The sequence below is a fragment of the Kogia breviceps genome, chromosome 8 (assembly GCF_026419965.1).
Source record: "Kogia breviceps isolate mKogBre1 chromosome 8, mKogBre1 haplotype 1, whole genome shotgun sequence".
NCBI lineage: Eukaryota > Metazoa > Chordata > Mammalia > Artiodactyla > Physeteridae > Kogia > Kogia breviceps.
Window position 1 is genome coordinate 27,978,606 of NC_081317.1, and position 17,025 is coordinate 27,995,630.

At 38.5% G+C, this 17,025-nt stretch overlaps 1 protein-coding gene across 2 annotated transcripts; it reads right to left on the reverse strand.

Moving 5' to 3' along the window:
- Positions 1-329: 329 nt before the first annotated feature.
- Positions 330-16,304, reverse strand: LOC131761385 (protein NipSnap homolog 3A-like). 2 transcript variants are annotated; one of them, XM_067041045.1, is made up of 6 exons: positions 16,098-16,259; positions 13,173-13,383; positions 11,171-11,329; positions 9,561-9,710; positions 5,431-5,534; positions 330-414 (listed from the first exon to the last, which is right to left on the reverse strand). In XM_067041045.1, exons 1-5 carry the CDS (start codon positions 16,155-16,157, stop codon positions 5,431-5,433), a joined length of 684 nt encoding a protein of 227 aa, XP_066897146.1. In that variant the 5' UTR covers positions 16,158-16,259; the 3' UTR covers positions 330-414. The 2 variants fall into 2 exon arrangements, with proteins under 2 accessions (XP_066897146.1, XP_066897145.1); XM_067041044.1 differs by lacking the exon at positions 330-414 and adding an exon at positions 5,037-5,358 and having other exon boundaries at positions 5,448-5,534; positions 16,098-16,304.
- Between the last annotated feature and the right edge of the window lie 721 nt (positions 16,305-17,025).

Genomic DNA, 17,025 nt, shown 5'->3' on the forward strand with positions numbered 1-17,025 from the left:
CATTTCTCTTAGTTACCCCTCTGAGGAAACTTCCCGGGTTCCATCTGTAAGTTATAAGCCTTACTGCCAGTTTCCTATGACTGAGGAGGGTAGAATACTGAATATCTCAGTGTTTGGTTGGTAGTCATTCACAGAATTTGTTTAAGACTAGTTTTGACACTTGCTGCTGTGTCTGGTATTCCTGAATGTGGTTCAACCTTTCAAAAATGTATTAAATAGGATAGGCTAAAGTGCTGTAACAAATAGACACCAAAATGTATGTCTCAAACACAGTAGGATTTTGTTTCTTGTTCTCTAAGAGCTAAAATGGGTTTTCCTAATTGGCAAGCAGCTCTTCTGTATGTGGTGAATTAAGGACCCAGGCTTCTCGAGCCTGTGGCTCTGCCGTCCTTAGAGCCCCACCAGCAACTGCACCTAGTGGGCAGAAAGGGAGAGAGAATTGACAAGGGGAAAGTACTTAGCAGATAGTGAAAAGTAAAATGCATGACTGTAACTTAGAGAGGGAAGACGTTGCTAAGTGCTGAGACAATTTCCTACTCCGTTTCTCACAGGTTTTAATTATCTGCCAAACGCTGTGAGTTAAGCTTTATCTCCAAGTGAGAAAGGTGAATTTCTGAGAGAGAAGTAATTTTCTCAGGTTCACTGCTGCTCAGTGGCACATCCAGGGTTTAAAGCCAGAGTTTAAAACCAGTTCAGTTTACCATTATTTTAAATCAGTTGAGTAATCAATTCACTTTTTTGTTGTTTTTTTTTTTTTAACATCTTTATTGGAGTATAACTGCTTTACAATAGTGTGTTAGTTTCTCCTTTACAACAAAGTGAATCAGTTATACTCAATTCACTTTTTAATCTCTTTTAGCTTTACTTGACCATCATGGATTGCTTTTACAGAGTCTTGATAATTTTTTATGCTTTATTTATTCTCAACATTGTATTGAGGGCCAGAGCATTAATGCAAGGCAAGGGGCTGACAGGCTGTGTCCAAACCCATGGGGCCTGCTGTCTCTTTCGCCCCTTGTTCGCTCCTGCAGGATACTGCCTAGGATTTTCCCGTACACACTTTATGATTGAACCTCACGTGTCCCTCTGTCTCTAATGAAGGTTGACAGACACATGGTTTATAGCAAATCAACACTACACAGATTAAAATTCCTTCAGAAAATCATTCTGTGCTGTCTTTGCAAGATAGCTTAACGACATTAGTTGAAGTGGTCTTCCTATTCAAGGTGACTTTCTTCTTATATAGACACTGGATATTAAAAACTACAGTTCCCAATTTTCCCACTCTCTTGGAGTCATTGGAAGTTCGCACTCAGCACAAAATAAACATTGAAAATAGTTAGAGAAAAGTCATAATTTTACAGGCTGCCTTAGTGTAAATTCTATTTCAAAGTCTATTTCATTGAATAACGGTCCTGAGCCTGTGAGTGTTCTGGAATGAGACCTCTCGGTAGATTCATGTGACTAGAGTCTCGTTGTGATTACCTCTTCAGTGAGAGCTAGGCCCTCATTTGGTTGGTTAATTCTTTCCTCATTCCTGTCTCGCTGACCTTCTCGTTCTTAAGAGGTTCTAATAAACATTGACTATTCTCAAATCATATATCTTATTCCTCTCTGTTTCAGAGAACATCAATGATACCTATTTTGCAGACAAGAGAATATCAGATTCTAATGTGCCTGATATCATGTAGGAGCTGTCGTGTATATTAATGTCTTTTACTTAATATTTTCTTTCTTATTCTCTTTCATTTCACTTTGTAAAGTTCATATTTCCATTTTACAGATTAAAACAAAAACAGCAACCAAGAAGCTCAGAGAGACTAAGAGACAAAGGTAACAAAGTAAGTCGCTCAGATATGGTTCATTCATTTTAATACTCCCCAATAATCCAGTGTTTGAGTATACTGTTGGCCTGTATGTGCGGGTTCTGCTTTAGCGGGTTCTACACCTGCGGATCAAAAACATTAAAAAAAAAATTCCATACAGTTCAAAGAGGAAAAAACTTGAATTTGCTGCCCACAGGCTACTATTTACATGGCATTTACATTCTGTGTACAACTATTTCTGTAGCATTTGCATTGTAGTAGGTATTATAAGTATTCTAGAGATGATGAAGTATAAGGAGGATGTGCATAGATTGTATGCAGATACTACACTGTTCTCTATAAGGGACTTGATCATGGCAGATTTGGGTATCTGCTGGGGTCTTGGAACCAATCCCCTGAAATACCAAGGGACATTTGTACTATTACTTTGTTATTTCTTCCCTATTGATTTTTAAGTGTTTCCATATTTTTATTTTATAAATAATGTTTCAGTGAGTAACTGGTACATGGGAGTAGCTGGCAGGTAAACATGGTCCCCTAACAGTTTATTGTGTAAGACTTTTAAATACAAAGGCATCACCTGCACTTGGTGATCTTACATTAGTCAAGACCAATCTCCAGTTAATACTTGAAAATGTAGATCCTATATGTGGAGCATGGCAATTATTGTTTCTGCTTCTCTCCTACTGCGTTATCAGTATAGGTCACTAGGAATTCTATATGACCCTGACCCTGTATAATGGGTGTATAAGACCGTTCTTATAACAAGAATCTGTTAGAATTTTTGTTTCTGTTAGATTAATATGCTATACATTGTTGTTTTCCAGTTTACTAACAGCCAGAGAATTTAATGTATTTGAGTAATTTCATACTAATATTTCTGCATTTAGTAAGTTTTCAAACCAAAGCAGTCCTTTGCGTGAGAATTTACAAGCTGCTGCTCTTATGTCAAAAACTGAACCAAAGTGAACCCCGTTAGGCTACTTTCAGACCTTTTTAAAATTAAATTAAATTGAATTAAGTTAAATTCCATTTGTTTATTTATTTATTTATTTTTGGGCCGGGCCTTCCCCGACCACGGTTTGAACCGAGGCCCCCTGCAGTGGAAGTGCAGAGTCCTAACCACTGGACTGCCAGGAAATTCCTTCTCAGACCTCTTTCAGTAGTTTCATTTTGGTACCAGACTTTTTCATGAACTCAGAGAAATCGGTTTTTCATTTGCACTGTCAGTTTTCTTTACCTCAATGATGTTTTAACTCTGAACAAAATAATTTTATTTTTTGAACAGGTATTTTTCCCTGGGCTATTCTTCAGATATTGCATGTGTGCACGTGTGTGTCCGCCTTGATTAAGTCCTCAGTTGCATCGGTGAACCCTCAGATTCTCAGTGACTTTCTCTTTGCAAGAAGAACATGTTAGTGGACATAATTACGTCCACCTGTGTCACCTCTGCGACGTCCTCTGTCCCGGCCAGCTTTGTCGTGTTCCTGATCCAGGGGTGCGTCAGCAAATAGAAGCACCTGTAGTTCATCAGTGGAGTGAAGCCCGTCATTCTACTGGCTCTCCAGTTCTGTCTAGGACACGGTAAGAATGCTGTTCTGCCGCTGCTTTATAAACCTCCAGTAGGGCTCTGGACGGAATGGATGAAAGGGGCCCTGGCCATCACCTGGAAATGTTCTAGCTAGTCCAAAGATGAATGAAAGAGAAAAAGGCAGACCCAGTTGTACACTTTCACGTGACCAAACCTGGCCTTAAGCACACGGCTGATCTCAAGCCAGAGGAAATCCGTCCACACAGCCTGCAATTCATACCACCACCACCTCATTCCCTAAGTGACAACTTTTCAAAAAACTGAGGTGGAAGACCCTTAGTCAAAACTCAAAACCTATGCCTCTGACATGTCTGATAGATTTTAGCCTTCAGAGTCAGGGTGTTCTTTGTCTTACTAGGAACTCATCTGTCCTTCAGATTCCTGAGGGCCAGGTAAGTGAGAGGCGACCGTGCTTCCTGCTTTTCAGGTTTCCCATAGATAGCTAATTCATAATTTATTGTTTGTGCAGTATGTTAGAAACATAAAATAACATAGCTGTAAGTACAAGCTACCAGGAGAGCTGAGAAGTGCCAAATCTAGTTTGAGAAGGCTGAGACACCCAACTGAAATAAAAACTAAAGTTGTCTGTAAGAAAATCCTAGTATGTCTGTGATGGTACTGAAGAAATTCTTCTAAGGTTACTAGCAGGCTATTTACTTGAGGTGACAATATTTACAATAAAGATAGATAGTACATTATTACCGTCTCATTACCTTATGGCAACACAACAATAGCTCCAGAGATGAGGATAAAAATATAAAACACAATAGAAAGAATCAGATTGTATATGTAGGCTTTTATTAGGGCAGACATTTCTATAATTTTAAATCTCATTAAAACAAACAGGTGACCTAACACAACATTGTAAATCAACTATACTGCAATTAAAAAAAAAACCAAATCGATGACCAATTATCTTTATTAAACAGTGATCCAAAAAGAAGTAAAAATTAGTAAAATTAACTGTAAGTGAAGACACTGCAAGCACATAAACCAATGAGTTATCAATGTGCTTTAATACCAGGACCTAATAACATTATTTTCCAAGTAATTGATTAGTTATTTTTTTTTTTTTTTTTTTTTTTTTTGTTTTTTTGTTTTTTTTGCGGTACGCGGGCCTCTCACTGCCGTGACCTCTCCCGTTGCGGAGCACAGGCTCCGGACGCGCAGGCTCAGCGGCCATGGCTCACGGGCCCAGCCGCTCCGCGGCACGTGGTATCTTCCCGGACCGGGGCACGAACCGGCGTCCCCTGCATCGGCAGGCGGACTCTCAACCACTGTGCCACCAGGGAAGCCCCTGATTAGTTATTAATGTAAAAAACATAAGTAACATAAATGACACAGATGATACTGTACTTTCTGTAGTAAAGAAATGTTTAATGGATTTTTTTATGGATCCCAATGGGTATTATGTAGAAAACCTTACTGAACAAAAACTTTTATAATCTCAGAAAAACAGACATGATGAAAAGGTTGATAATTTATGCATATAATTTAACGATGCTATCACAGGTATGGAAATGTAACAATCAATTGTATGTAAGAAAATGGTATAAAAGCAGAGGGTTGTCAAAATAGAGAACAAGAGATATTCTGAAACAAATGAAAAATCAAGATACTGTAGTAATGGCCACTATTTTTAATGTGTGACAGGTACTGAAATATCAAGGGGAAAATGAACAGACTGTTTCCTGAAGTGGTGGTGACAGTGGCTAGAGAGTAGCTTTTAAGAAATGCAAGGGACATAGCAAATTAGCTTACCACCTCCTCCAAATAAAAGTGAGAATCTCTTGGAGGAATTTAAGCACCGTTAACAGACACGTCTTATGGCAGTTCATGCAATGCTTTGTATTTCCACGGAAAACTATTTCAATGGTGAATATGACGTAGGAATCAGAAGCATATTTTGCTGAGACACTAGGTAATTGACACTTTCCCGAACTGAAAAAAAATTCATAAGAAGGTATATAAAGTTGTTGACTAAATGAAATATGTTCTAAGAATAACTCGTACCTAGTGAAATAGCCTACCAGCTGCCACAACTCTGGGATCCTCATGAGACTGGTGTCTCCCAGCTGCTCGGCTATCCGCACTCTCGTTCCACCAAAGAACATGAACTGCAGAAATAAATAAACCAGAAATACATTGTAAAGACTGTGGCATTCCTCAAATAAGAAAGAAAGAAACATTAATCAGAAACTAAAAGTCCTATTCTTTAAATCAAAATAGTGATTATCAAAAAGGTAGCACTAAGTATGTTAGTGATAAGATTTCAGAGGAGTCAAAGATTGGGGAGAGAAATTTATAAATTAATTAGTCAAACTGGTTTTATAGAAGAAGAAACAGAAGGATTTTACTTTATGTTGAAAAAGCAAGATTATCAAAAAACTATGCTCCCTACTGAATATTTGGCTGATGCAAAGAAGAAATTTGAACGTAGCTGAAATTTAACCACCCAGGGAAAACCTTTATTAATATTTATTGTATTTCTTTTAAAAGATGAGAAATATAAAATTAGGGTCTTGCTGTATATTATACTTTGTAATTGATTTTAAAAAGTCAACAATGAGAAGTTTCTATGACAATGCTATTAATTTTTTTTTTCTTTTTCTTACGTGGGCCTCTCACTGTTGTGGCCTCTCCCGTGGCGGAGCACAGGCTCTGGGCGCACAGACTCTGTGGCCATGGCTCACGGGCCCAGCCGCTCCGCAGCATGTGGGATCTTCCCGGACTGGGGCACGAACCCATGTCCCCTGCATCGGCAGGTGGACACTCAACCTCTGCGCCACCAGGGACGCCCAACAATGCTATTAATTTTTTTTTTTTTTTTTTTTTTTTCCGGTACGCGGGCCTCTCACTGTTGTGGCCTCTCCCGTTGCGGAGCACAGGCTCCGTGGCCACGGCTCACGGGCCCAGCCGCTCCGCGGCATGTGGGATCTTCCCGGACTGGGGCACGAACCCGCGTCCCCTGCATCGGCAGGCGGACTCTCAACCACTGCACCACCAGGGAAGCCCAATGCTATTAATTTTTAACATGTGAATTCTGCCCCATAGATATAACAACTTTTTATACCAGCCCCTTATTGTTGCTTATTTATATCATTCAAAAGAGTGTGGTATTCTACAAAATACCGAAATAAATGTTCTTTTACTTAATTATTTAAAAATTTAAAAATAATTATAATGTAGTACATGTTGGCTGTATAGATTTTGGAAAATGCAAATAAATAAAAAGAGAAAGCAGGAATAGTGTCTAATCCTACCACCCAGAATTCACCACTTTGCTATTTTGGTGTATCTTTTCCATATTTATGTATATATGTATGTATTTTTACATATTTATAGACACACAGCATATATGTTATGCTTATATGAGATGCATGATATATATGATGTCTATGTGTGTGTGTGTATTACAAGTATATTATATACATAGGGTCATACTACATTGTTTCTAAAGTTTCCTTATTGTAAACAAAGCTGACAAAAACTTCCTTAGAGCAGCACCTATCATGTATATTTATAAAAATAACAATGTCAAAGACAAATGACTACTTACATGTATTGGGTGCTTCCTATGTGCTAGGCCTGGCTCTAAGCATTTTGCATGTGTTAACTCATTGAGTCTTCACAAGAATCCTAGGTGGTGGGTTATGATTATCATTATTTTATCAGTGAGCAATGTAAGGCACAGAAAGGTTAGGTAACTCACTCCAAGTCACAAAGTTAGTAAGCGGTGGAGCTGGGATTCAAACCCAGGCAGTCTGGATCTCATTATTTCCTCAGTGTAAACTCCTAAAATTTAAATTGAGAGAACCAAAGGGAATATCTTATATAGGTACAGTGTACGTACTAGAAGTTGTCCAGAAATGATGCACTGATTTATACTCAGCATATGACTATTCCCTTTTCTCCACTGAGAATGAATTTAAGATTAAAAAATGTGCCTACTTATTTTCAGTTTTTTCTTATAAAAGTTATATATGTTCATTATAAAAATTAAAATACCACTTAAAAATTATTTTCATCATTCAAGTGACCACTATATATTTTATATCCTTTCAAATTTCCTTCCTGTGTAACTGAACACATCTATACAACTGTGCATATTTCCTAGAGTATCGGCAAAAATAATTTTAAAATTAAGGCTTTTCATTTATATTGCTGAATTTTGTGGTGGGGAATTATTAAGCCAGCATATGCTACACAGTAGGGGTACTTATTTTTTCCCAGCTTCTCTGGTACTATATCTATGTCTTTATTTGGTGAAAATGGCATCTCCTTATAGTTTTATTTAATCTACGTCTTTCTAAATATATATTTAGTAGTCATCTGTCCATCTACCTTTGCATATGTTTTTACATTTTTTTGCTTTCTTTTTTTTTTTTGCGGTACGCGGGACTCTCACTGTTGTGGCCTCTCCCGTTGTGGAGCACAGGCTCCGGACGCGCAGGCTCAGCGGCCATGGCTCACGGGCCTAGCTGCTCTGCGGCATGTGGGATCTTCCCGGACCGGGGCACGAACCCGTGTCCGCTGCATTGGCAGGCGGACTCTCAACCACTGGGCCACCAGGGAAGCCCTCTTTTTGCTTTTGAATTTCATTTCTGGTGTCTCGGGGCATGCAGAAAGATTGAGGCTTTTTATAAAAAAATTCATCACTTGATTTTTTTTGCCTTCCTTGTTTTCATTTGTTTTTTGGTTTAGAAATATAGTTCTCATCCATATTATTTTTAAAAAGCATCTAGGGGGACCTCCCTTGTGGTCCAGTGATAAAGAATTCACCTTCCAATGCAGGGGACGCAGGTTCGATCCCTAGTCAGGGAATTAAGATCCCACATGCCGTGGGGCAACTAAGCCCGCGCATCACTACTGAGCTTGCACGCCTCAACGAGAGAGCCCGCGTGCCGCAAACTACAGAGCCCACACGCCCTGGAGCCCTCACACCACAACTAGAGAGAGAAAACCCGTGCTCCACAACTAGAGAGAAGCCCGCGCACTGCAACGAAGGGCCCGCGTGCCGCAGCTAAGACCTGATACAGCCAAAAAAGAAAAAAGCATCTATATTTTATTTTAGTAATTTTATGACTTTTCTTCTACATTGAAATCTATAATCCATTTGAATTTTATTTTAGCATGTGGTATGAGATAGATATCTAATAATTTTCATAATTTTTCTCCTCTTCATATATTTTCCGGCTTGAAAATATTTTTTTCTGTATATTCGGATTCTTTTCTTAGGATATATTACTAGAAGTTAAATTTCTGGGTAAAGATCAGATGCTCAGTTTTGAATATGTTAGGTTTGAGATGTCCACTGGACATTCAAGGAAGGATGTTGAGGAAGCAGATGGAAATAATGAATTAGCTATTCTTGGTCATTTATCCTTCCAGATGAACTATACAGGCATTTTCTAAAGTTTGCCACAAAAAACTCCGTGAAATTCAGATTGCAGTAACTTTCAAAGTTAACATTGAAAGCCTCAAATGGGTGTTTATTAAGTAAAGATATGCACTATATATCTGTCTGCCATATGTTACTCTCAGTGGAGTGTTAGGAAGTCATTAATCATGCATCTGCATTATTTCTAGAATATATACGAATATGAATATATATGTATACGCATATATACATTCACCTACATATATATGAATGACACAGGAATAGAAAGACCAAAATGTTAACAATATTATTTCTAAGTAGTGTAAAATGGTTTTTTTTCCACCTTTGGTCATGGCCATGATATTTAGTCTCTGTAAAAATATGTATTACTTTTTCATTCAGAGACAGACACTCTATCCCAAGTAATGTTATTTTAAAAAATCAATAAAAATATATTTAGAGGAAAAAAAAGATGAAGAACAGATTTTTCTTAGGCTCCTTGCAGTTTTTTAATCTTAGAATTTTGATGTCTCATGGAAAACAGCAGTTCAACATTTGGAAGAGCCTTCGTAAGTGGTTAACATTCTAAATAAATATTACATAAAACAGGTATTTTCAACCCTTAAAATGACAAAAAAAACCCTAAATATTTGGTAATAAAATTTAAATACATGGCATAATCAAAAACAGTGACCAAATACTGGAGGAACTTAGTAGGTCACCAGTACACTTTAAATTTCATAGAGGAAATGGACAACTATACCTCTGTTGAGTGCTCCATATTCTGTATGGAAAACTCCAACTAGTTTTGAGTAGCCTAGATCGACATGGGCATTAACCGCTCTTTTAAATGCGTCACCCCACAGAGCTGGCCCACCAGGTTTCATCTGAAAAGTTACCAGCTCGCAGACTCCTGGAATAGGGAGAAAATAATGACTTTATACAGGGTATTCAAGAAATTTCTCATCAGGTTAGCATGGTTCCAGTGGAAGGCTAATCTACATATCCAGATTTGGAGGATCAAACATAAAAATGTTTATGTACACATATTTATGATTTCTTTGCATTTCTTGCATTTTTTCCTAGCTTTTATGTTTAGAAAGTCTTTCTCCATGTTTAAGTGTGAGTTATTACGCTTATCATAGAGAACAAAGAAAAAGGAAGCTATATTAAGCTATTATCAGAACGATTTTTAATCTATAAAAGTCATTTAAACAAATATTGAGAATTTATGATAGGATTAGGATTTTTGAGCTGCCTGAGTCTAATTCTAGGTAAGACATGAATAAGAAACGTATTTTCTGATCTCATACATTTCCTTCTTCTTTACAATTCTGAGAGGAAACACTTTTTTGTTTGTATAATTTCCCCCTACAGGTTTCCATTTCTAACAGGAACAGCCAGCAAACAAAGGACCCAAAGTGATATGTGAAATTTTGAGGGGAAAAAAAATGAAGAAGGTGGTTTTATTGTTCCTAAATATCCAGGTAAACACTTGAAAGTCAGTTTACCTTTTGGTCAGAAGTATGGAGCAGGTAGAAAAAAAGAAACTAGGGAACAAGTAGATTTGAGAAGTAAAAGGAAAAAAAGTACAAAGCAACTAAAGAATGATAAACAACATAGAGGCAGATAACCAAGATGTGACACTGTTCTAGGAGCCACTAAGTTCACATAGACAGTGCTGAAGGCTGAGGGGAGGTCCAGGTGGATAGGATCCAAATAAGACATTTCAAATCTCTTGTCATCTGAGATAACACGATTATGGGGGAAAGAAAACAAGTTAGTTTATGCTTTTAAAAAGTCTGCCTTTTGTTTAAAATTAGGTTGAGGTAAATATTTCTCTTAAGTCAGTAAGAAAGTGAAATCAGCAAGAAGATAAATCTTTAATAATTATTTTCAAACTGAGAAATAAGAGGAAACCAAAACAGTTAAACTACAGTAATTCAGCTTACCAGTTTAAATTAATCCATTCCCCCCAGTTTTACAAGCAAAGACATACTTACTGTTTTTAGATTAACTGTGATTTGTGTAAAAAAAATACTAAGTTATGAGAAAATATCCTACATGTTCCTTACCTACCTGTACACGTGTTCTGTGTTCTAGATCGCCAACTTCTCAACCTTTCTTCCCACGTAAACTTTTCATATTCATACCTAAACTTTAACATTTTTTCCAAATTGGAAAAAATTTCATTATTTAATGCTCACTGTTTTAATTGTAAGCAAAGAGCTCAAATTCATTTTTATCTCTATAATCACAATATATTCTAATATAAAAGGATTATTTTTTCCTACGGAACTTTAGTTTTTATAGCTTAAAATCTTCAGTATGTTCTTCATTAAAATTCAATGTAATTTAGAGAGGCAAACTTACCTTCTTGGGGTGGTTTTTCTAATTTGCACCATGGCACCAGATAAGTAATTTCACTCTCTTGTTTATCAGTAAGCCCCAAAATTGGAATGAGTAATTGTTCTCGCCATTCCTTATCATTGGCCAAGGCTTTCCCAACTTCAGTTTGATGAGCAAAATTGTCTATGGGAATAACAGGAGTAAGAAAAATAAAAATTTTTTATTTAAGATCACCTGTACACCTTTAACATATATAATATTGTATATCAACTATACATCAGTAAAAAAATAAAATCACCTGTGCTACTTCTGGGTTTCATTCAATTTAGCAAATGTTTACGGAGGCCACATAAGGACAATATGTTATATCACTAGAGATACCAACATAAGTAGTTAGTTGCTCATGGTCTAAAAGGGGAGTGGCAATGCAAACGACCAATGATGTCATGTAGTAATGGGCTTTGTAGGTGCTACCATTTAGTAGGTAGTTGTGAGACTTAGGTAAGTTATTGAATCATTCTGTGCCTGTCTCTTACTCTGTGAAATAGGGATAATGATATAGTATCTACCTCCTGGGCTGTTGTGAGGATTAAAAGAATTGGTACGTGAAAGGAGCTTAGAACAATGTTTGGCACCAAGTGAGCACTCCATATATATTATTGATTCTTATTACTTGAGGCATTTAAGTTATAGTGTTAGTTTAGAGGAAGACTGTTTATTCGGTATTGCTGGTGGTGGGTAGTCAGGTCAAGGTACAACTGAATTAAATTTAACATAAATGAAATTAAGATTTGCTTTTTCAGCCTCTTTGAACAAACAGCTTCCAAAGAAACAGTGCTAATTCTCACTTACTGACACCCATTCTTTGTACCCAGTACTGTTTCTCTTCTGTTTGTTACCCAGACAGGTATATACATGTAATAACATATAGGCCTAGTACTATATTTATTATTAGGGCCTAAGGTTAATGGTAAAAGAGTTTTCTATGGTTTATGCTAGAGATAAGGAATAACGTCTATGTTAGAGCTTAAGTAAGTTATATCACGATCTTACTAGTAATTTTCTTAATGGGACATAATTCTCCTTGTTGCACATTAAAGCATAAATTGTGTTTTAATGGGGTTTGTCCTATTACAACAGGGAAATCCTCTAAACTATGGCCGTGTTAAATATAGAATGAGCACTTTTCACAATAAAGTATGGGATGAATATTAACTTTGGACACTATATTATGACTCTTAACTTGATGACCAGACACTAAAGGAAATTACTAAAAGTTCTCTGGATATCATCAAGTCCTATGTGGCCTTCAGAAAGATTAGACACCGGAGTAGCAATCTCGGGATTCCTGTAACCTGTTCTGCGTTGTCCACTAAACCAGCAGTAAGTCAAACTTCAATATGGAGAGAATGCTAATTCCTTTGCCTTTACTTCCCGAGAGCAGCGTAATGATAGTAAATTCCCTGAAACCTTGGGGTACACAAACAAAAGCGGTTCCCTAAATTTAACAGATTATTCAATCTGAGTTAGGTGAGGCCTGGAAGTTAACTATTATCCCCATGAACCTCAACTAACCTCAACTAGAAATACTAAATCGTTTCTACTAAAATCCTGACATCCAGTTGCAGATTCAACAATAAGAAAAAATAACTCTCCCTTTTATGATCTCTAGCCACTTGGGCTCTTGCAATCAATGCTTTAAATTTTTCATAAATGATCTATACAATAAACCATTCTGTGTTCTTTCTGAGCATTAAAGGCTAGTTCACAATGTCATGATTTGAAATGTGAGATGTCACACTTTCCCAACGATGATACATAGGAATTGGGGCAAAAGTTGCTCGAGGTACCAGTGGGAGGAGTAATCACTGAATTCAGTTTTTGTTGTTGTTGTATCTGTTGTTCCTCTCTTTAAAAGTTGAATTTAACCTTTATTTATAGGAACATAGACCCAAGAGGTAAGTGTCATGTAACATTTAAAAGAGTGAAAAATCTATACTGAATACTTAAGCTGGAAAAATCATACCATACTTCCAAATATGAAACACTTTATTGATCCTGCCTCCAAATTCTACACTCCAGAATCCAACCAATTCAGAGTGAGCTGTCTGAAGATGTATGTTTTTCTTAACATTTTCCAGAAACTCATTCATCTTTGAAGGTTTAATGCAGTAAGTACGAAACTCATAGACTGTTCCATCGTATTGTCTGGGGCCTGTAGCAAAAGATGAACACACCTGAAGAAACATAAGGTAAATTTAAGTATTTGGGGACCTTAAGGCTTATACTATCATGTTACAACCAAATCTGAATCGGCAAAGGAGGGACACTCATTAGACTCATACTCCATGTTCGTACCTCTATTGTCATCTCTCCTTAGAATTTGCTGAGATGTCAATAAAGATAAGTACTCTTAAGTGTGCTGAATATACAGCTTCTGCTTCCTAGCAGGGGTCCCTTAGACACCTTTTCATGAAAAGTTAATCATAAGAAGGCACTAGGGTCTTAATGAGAGTCCTTCATCCAAGAACTACAACTAGGATTCTAGTTAATTACAAATGGTTTACCTTATTTATCCAATATTCTATCTTTAGTCAATACTATATGTGTTAACAGTTATACATTTAAATGCACTTTATAAAATACACAGGTGTTCTGGCAGTAGTGATGGAAATACGTTTACTTGCAGAAGAATCTTTAGGTTTTTTTTTAAAACCTAAGTTTCAATTCAGGTCAAAGTATTTTCCAAATTCAATGAAGTACATCATTGGTAAATAATAGAACTGGAATGTAACTAATGTTAAAGGGGAATCCATAATCTATTAAATTGCACTATAACATGGTGGTAGACTGTATGAATTCTATAAAGGAAAAATCAACAGGTCAGAACTGTCTGAATCATTATTAGGTTTAATTATAGATGCAGTGTGAAGAAGGGCACTTAATCCATCCAGTTACACTAGGCTGATGGAAATATCCTTTAAGAACCATTAGTTCTTTTTGTATTAGAGGTATGCTCACTATATAAAGTTTTGCTATGTTTAATCTTCTGAGTCTTAGTGAACTTAACTTTAGGTAGGAAGTTACCTGCCAGAAATTATCCCCTGTGAATGCAAATGTGTGTATGTAAATACATATACGCACACGTGTATACACACACACTCATATGGCATTTGTGTTTACAATTTCATGTTATTGTAGTTTTGGATATCGTGTGCCAATTCCTGAAGCCGATTAATCAGAATTATCTAATACAAATGTTGGTTACAAGCAAAGCTATGGACAAATTTGGGGCTTACGTTGACCAGCTGGTATGTCAAATGAAACCAGTAGGCTCCTTTCTCTGACATATTTTTGGTTATAACACACGATTGCCTATGTATGTGATTTAATTGTGCATAATGTCATATTTATAATTATCTACTTGAGTTCATTCCACTCATGTCCCCTATGAGTTATATTTCTATTGCCCAAGTGTCTAAGCTTACAAATGAAAGCAGGTATTCCCACCAAAAACAACTGCAGCTACTCCTACTTTTGGTGGACATGTTTTTTTGTGTCATTTTAACCAAATTCTCATAAGACAATATTACACAAACAACTGCCTGGTATAATAGTTTGATAAGTATTCTAAATAATATATATCAGAAAATGAGCCAGTGGGGTATTTGTAACAGTTGCTTTTTTAGTTGATCTTTTAGGAATTTGTATTGATACTTGGAAACAAGTATGTGGTCAAGGCACATAATTTTGTTATCTTTCACCAGAGAAAGAAACAAGTAACAAAGGAAGCCCAGGGAAAGGTTAAACAGCAGTTGAGATCAGTATGTGTGTGCTGGGGGGAGGTGATTTTTGTTGCAGGGCAGAAACTAGAACTGCTGGGAGAAGAATCATGAGTACTTCAAGCTCCCTTATATTCATGTCAGGGCACATTTTCAGCAAAAATAACTTCCCAGTCACCTATAAGAGAGCATTTGATCGACATTTAGTAAAGTCAGAGTTCAGAATAAACTTGTAAGGAATAATTTTGGCCCTGCACCGCTAGAGAGACTCAGGATAAAGACTGTATTGCTAATCTTGAGTGGTGGGGCCATTATGGCTCCTCCTTAGTCTTTACAGAAAGTCAGTCTCTATGTAAATCCCCTTCCTGTCCTATCCTTTGAGAAAGAAGTACAAACCTAAACAACAGGAGGAAGAAAATCTTTAGTTAGATTCGCGTATTAGACCAATTCCCGTCAGTTAAAGCTATTTTGTACATTAATCTCATTAAGTTTAAATGAGGTGGTCATCCTAGGTACTAGGAGGTTTCTTAGCCTGCCTGCCTGACTTGGGCACTGATCTCAGGAGGCAGTAGCAGCTGGGAGGATGCTTCACCAGCGGCACCCTGGGCCCCTCTTGAAGGTTCTGTCTTTAAAATGCTGGGAGGTTGCGTATTTCGTTAAAAAGGGGGAGGCCAGTTCTGTTGCTAGCTGCTGGTTGACCTTTTTCTCCTTCCCCCTTCAGCCTGGAGCGGTTTGTCGAAGGACAAACCAGGGAGGCTGGACCACCGCCTGGCATAGGCCCCAATGCTGCGACAGCAGTCGCGCGGGGCGGCAAGAACGCAGCAGCTGGCGCTTCAGGGGTGTCCTCACGGCTGCCTGGCACCTAAGCTGCAAAAGCCCCCCGCCCATGGCTGTTCGCGAGCCGGCTGGAGGCAACCCTGGCAGTGGGTCTTCCCCTAACAGCACCCGTCCCCCCACCGCCCCCCCCCCCCCCCCCCCCCCCACTCCAGCGTGTCCCGGGGTCCTTGCCATGCGGGTTCTGGGACTTGCACTAGAACTTAGGCGGCAGCACCGACTCGCAGCCCTGGGCTCTTCGGCCTGTAGGCGCATGCGCGGCCAGCGCGCTCCCAGCAGTCCCCTCCCCTCCCCTCCCCCAGGAGACATTTTGGGCACGTCCCAGCAGCACGTACCCGGAGAGCCAGTGTACGAGCGGCCAGAGCGCTAGTCAGGCTCCTTCGGAGGGCAAGCATGGCGCGACTTCGAGCGCTGCGAAGGGCAGCGGCCGGTATTCTTCCTTAAATTCCTTCTCCTGTGGCTTCTCTACTGGTAGGGAGCAGCTCCTGCGCAAGGGTGGATGGAGGCTCGGGGCGGCTCAACTCCTCCTACTGCGGCGGGTTGAGGGGAGGAGGGAGAGGGGGCGGACAGCCCAGTCAGTGAGGAGTCCACCACCTGCCCATGCCAGGCGCGTTAGGTGTCAGTCCTGACCTTTCGGTGCACTTTTGTTCCCTCAAGAGATCTTACCCCCAGTGTCAGCTGTGACATTAGTTAATTTCACCTCATTTCCATGCACACCTGCATACACTTCGTAAAAGTTCGTGTGTAGAATGCGAGTTTGTGTGACCATTGGGAAGGCAGTATGGATGCGTGCCTGTCATGCTTTGCATTTAACTCGTGGACGTGTTTGCCGGGGTTAATTTTTACTCGGGTGATTTCCATGTAGCTAAAGACCAGTGAGCCTTCACATTTCTTTACTAAGTGCATTCTCTCTCCCTGTCGCCACCTCCAGCATGGCCTTGTTAGAGAGAGTATTTCTTAGTTGCTCAGAGGAATGGGGGCACTGCACTAGATAATGGAAATTCAAATTTAAACAAACAAATCAGCAGACTTCTGATCTTGTCTTCTTATTCTTGATATTGGTCCCAGAGTAACCACTTTCAACATTTTCAGCGGTTTCTTCTAATGCTTGTTTCCCCTTTTTCTGAATTATATACACTTTCTGGTGCTTCTTGATATTTTCAGTTACAGATAGTACCTGTTGCTTGGAAATTGAGGATAGAGGTCTGTTAACATACCATTCACCCAAAGTACACTTCCTTTCCCTCATCTGATAAATCACAT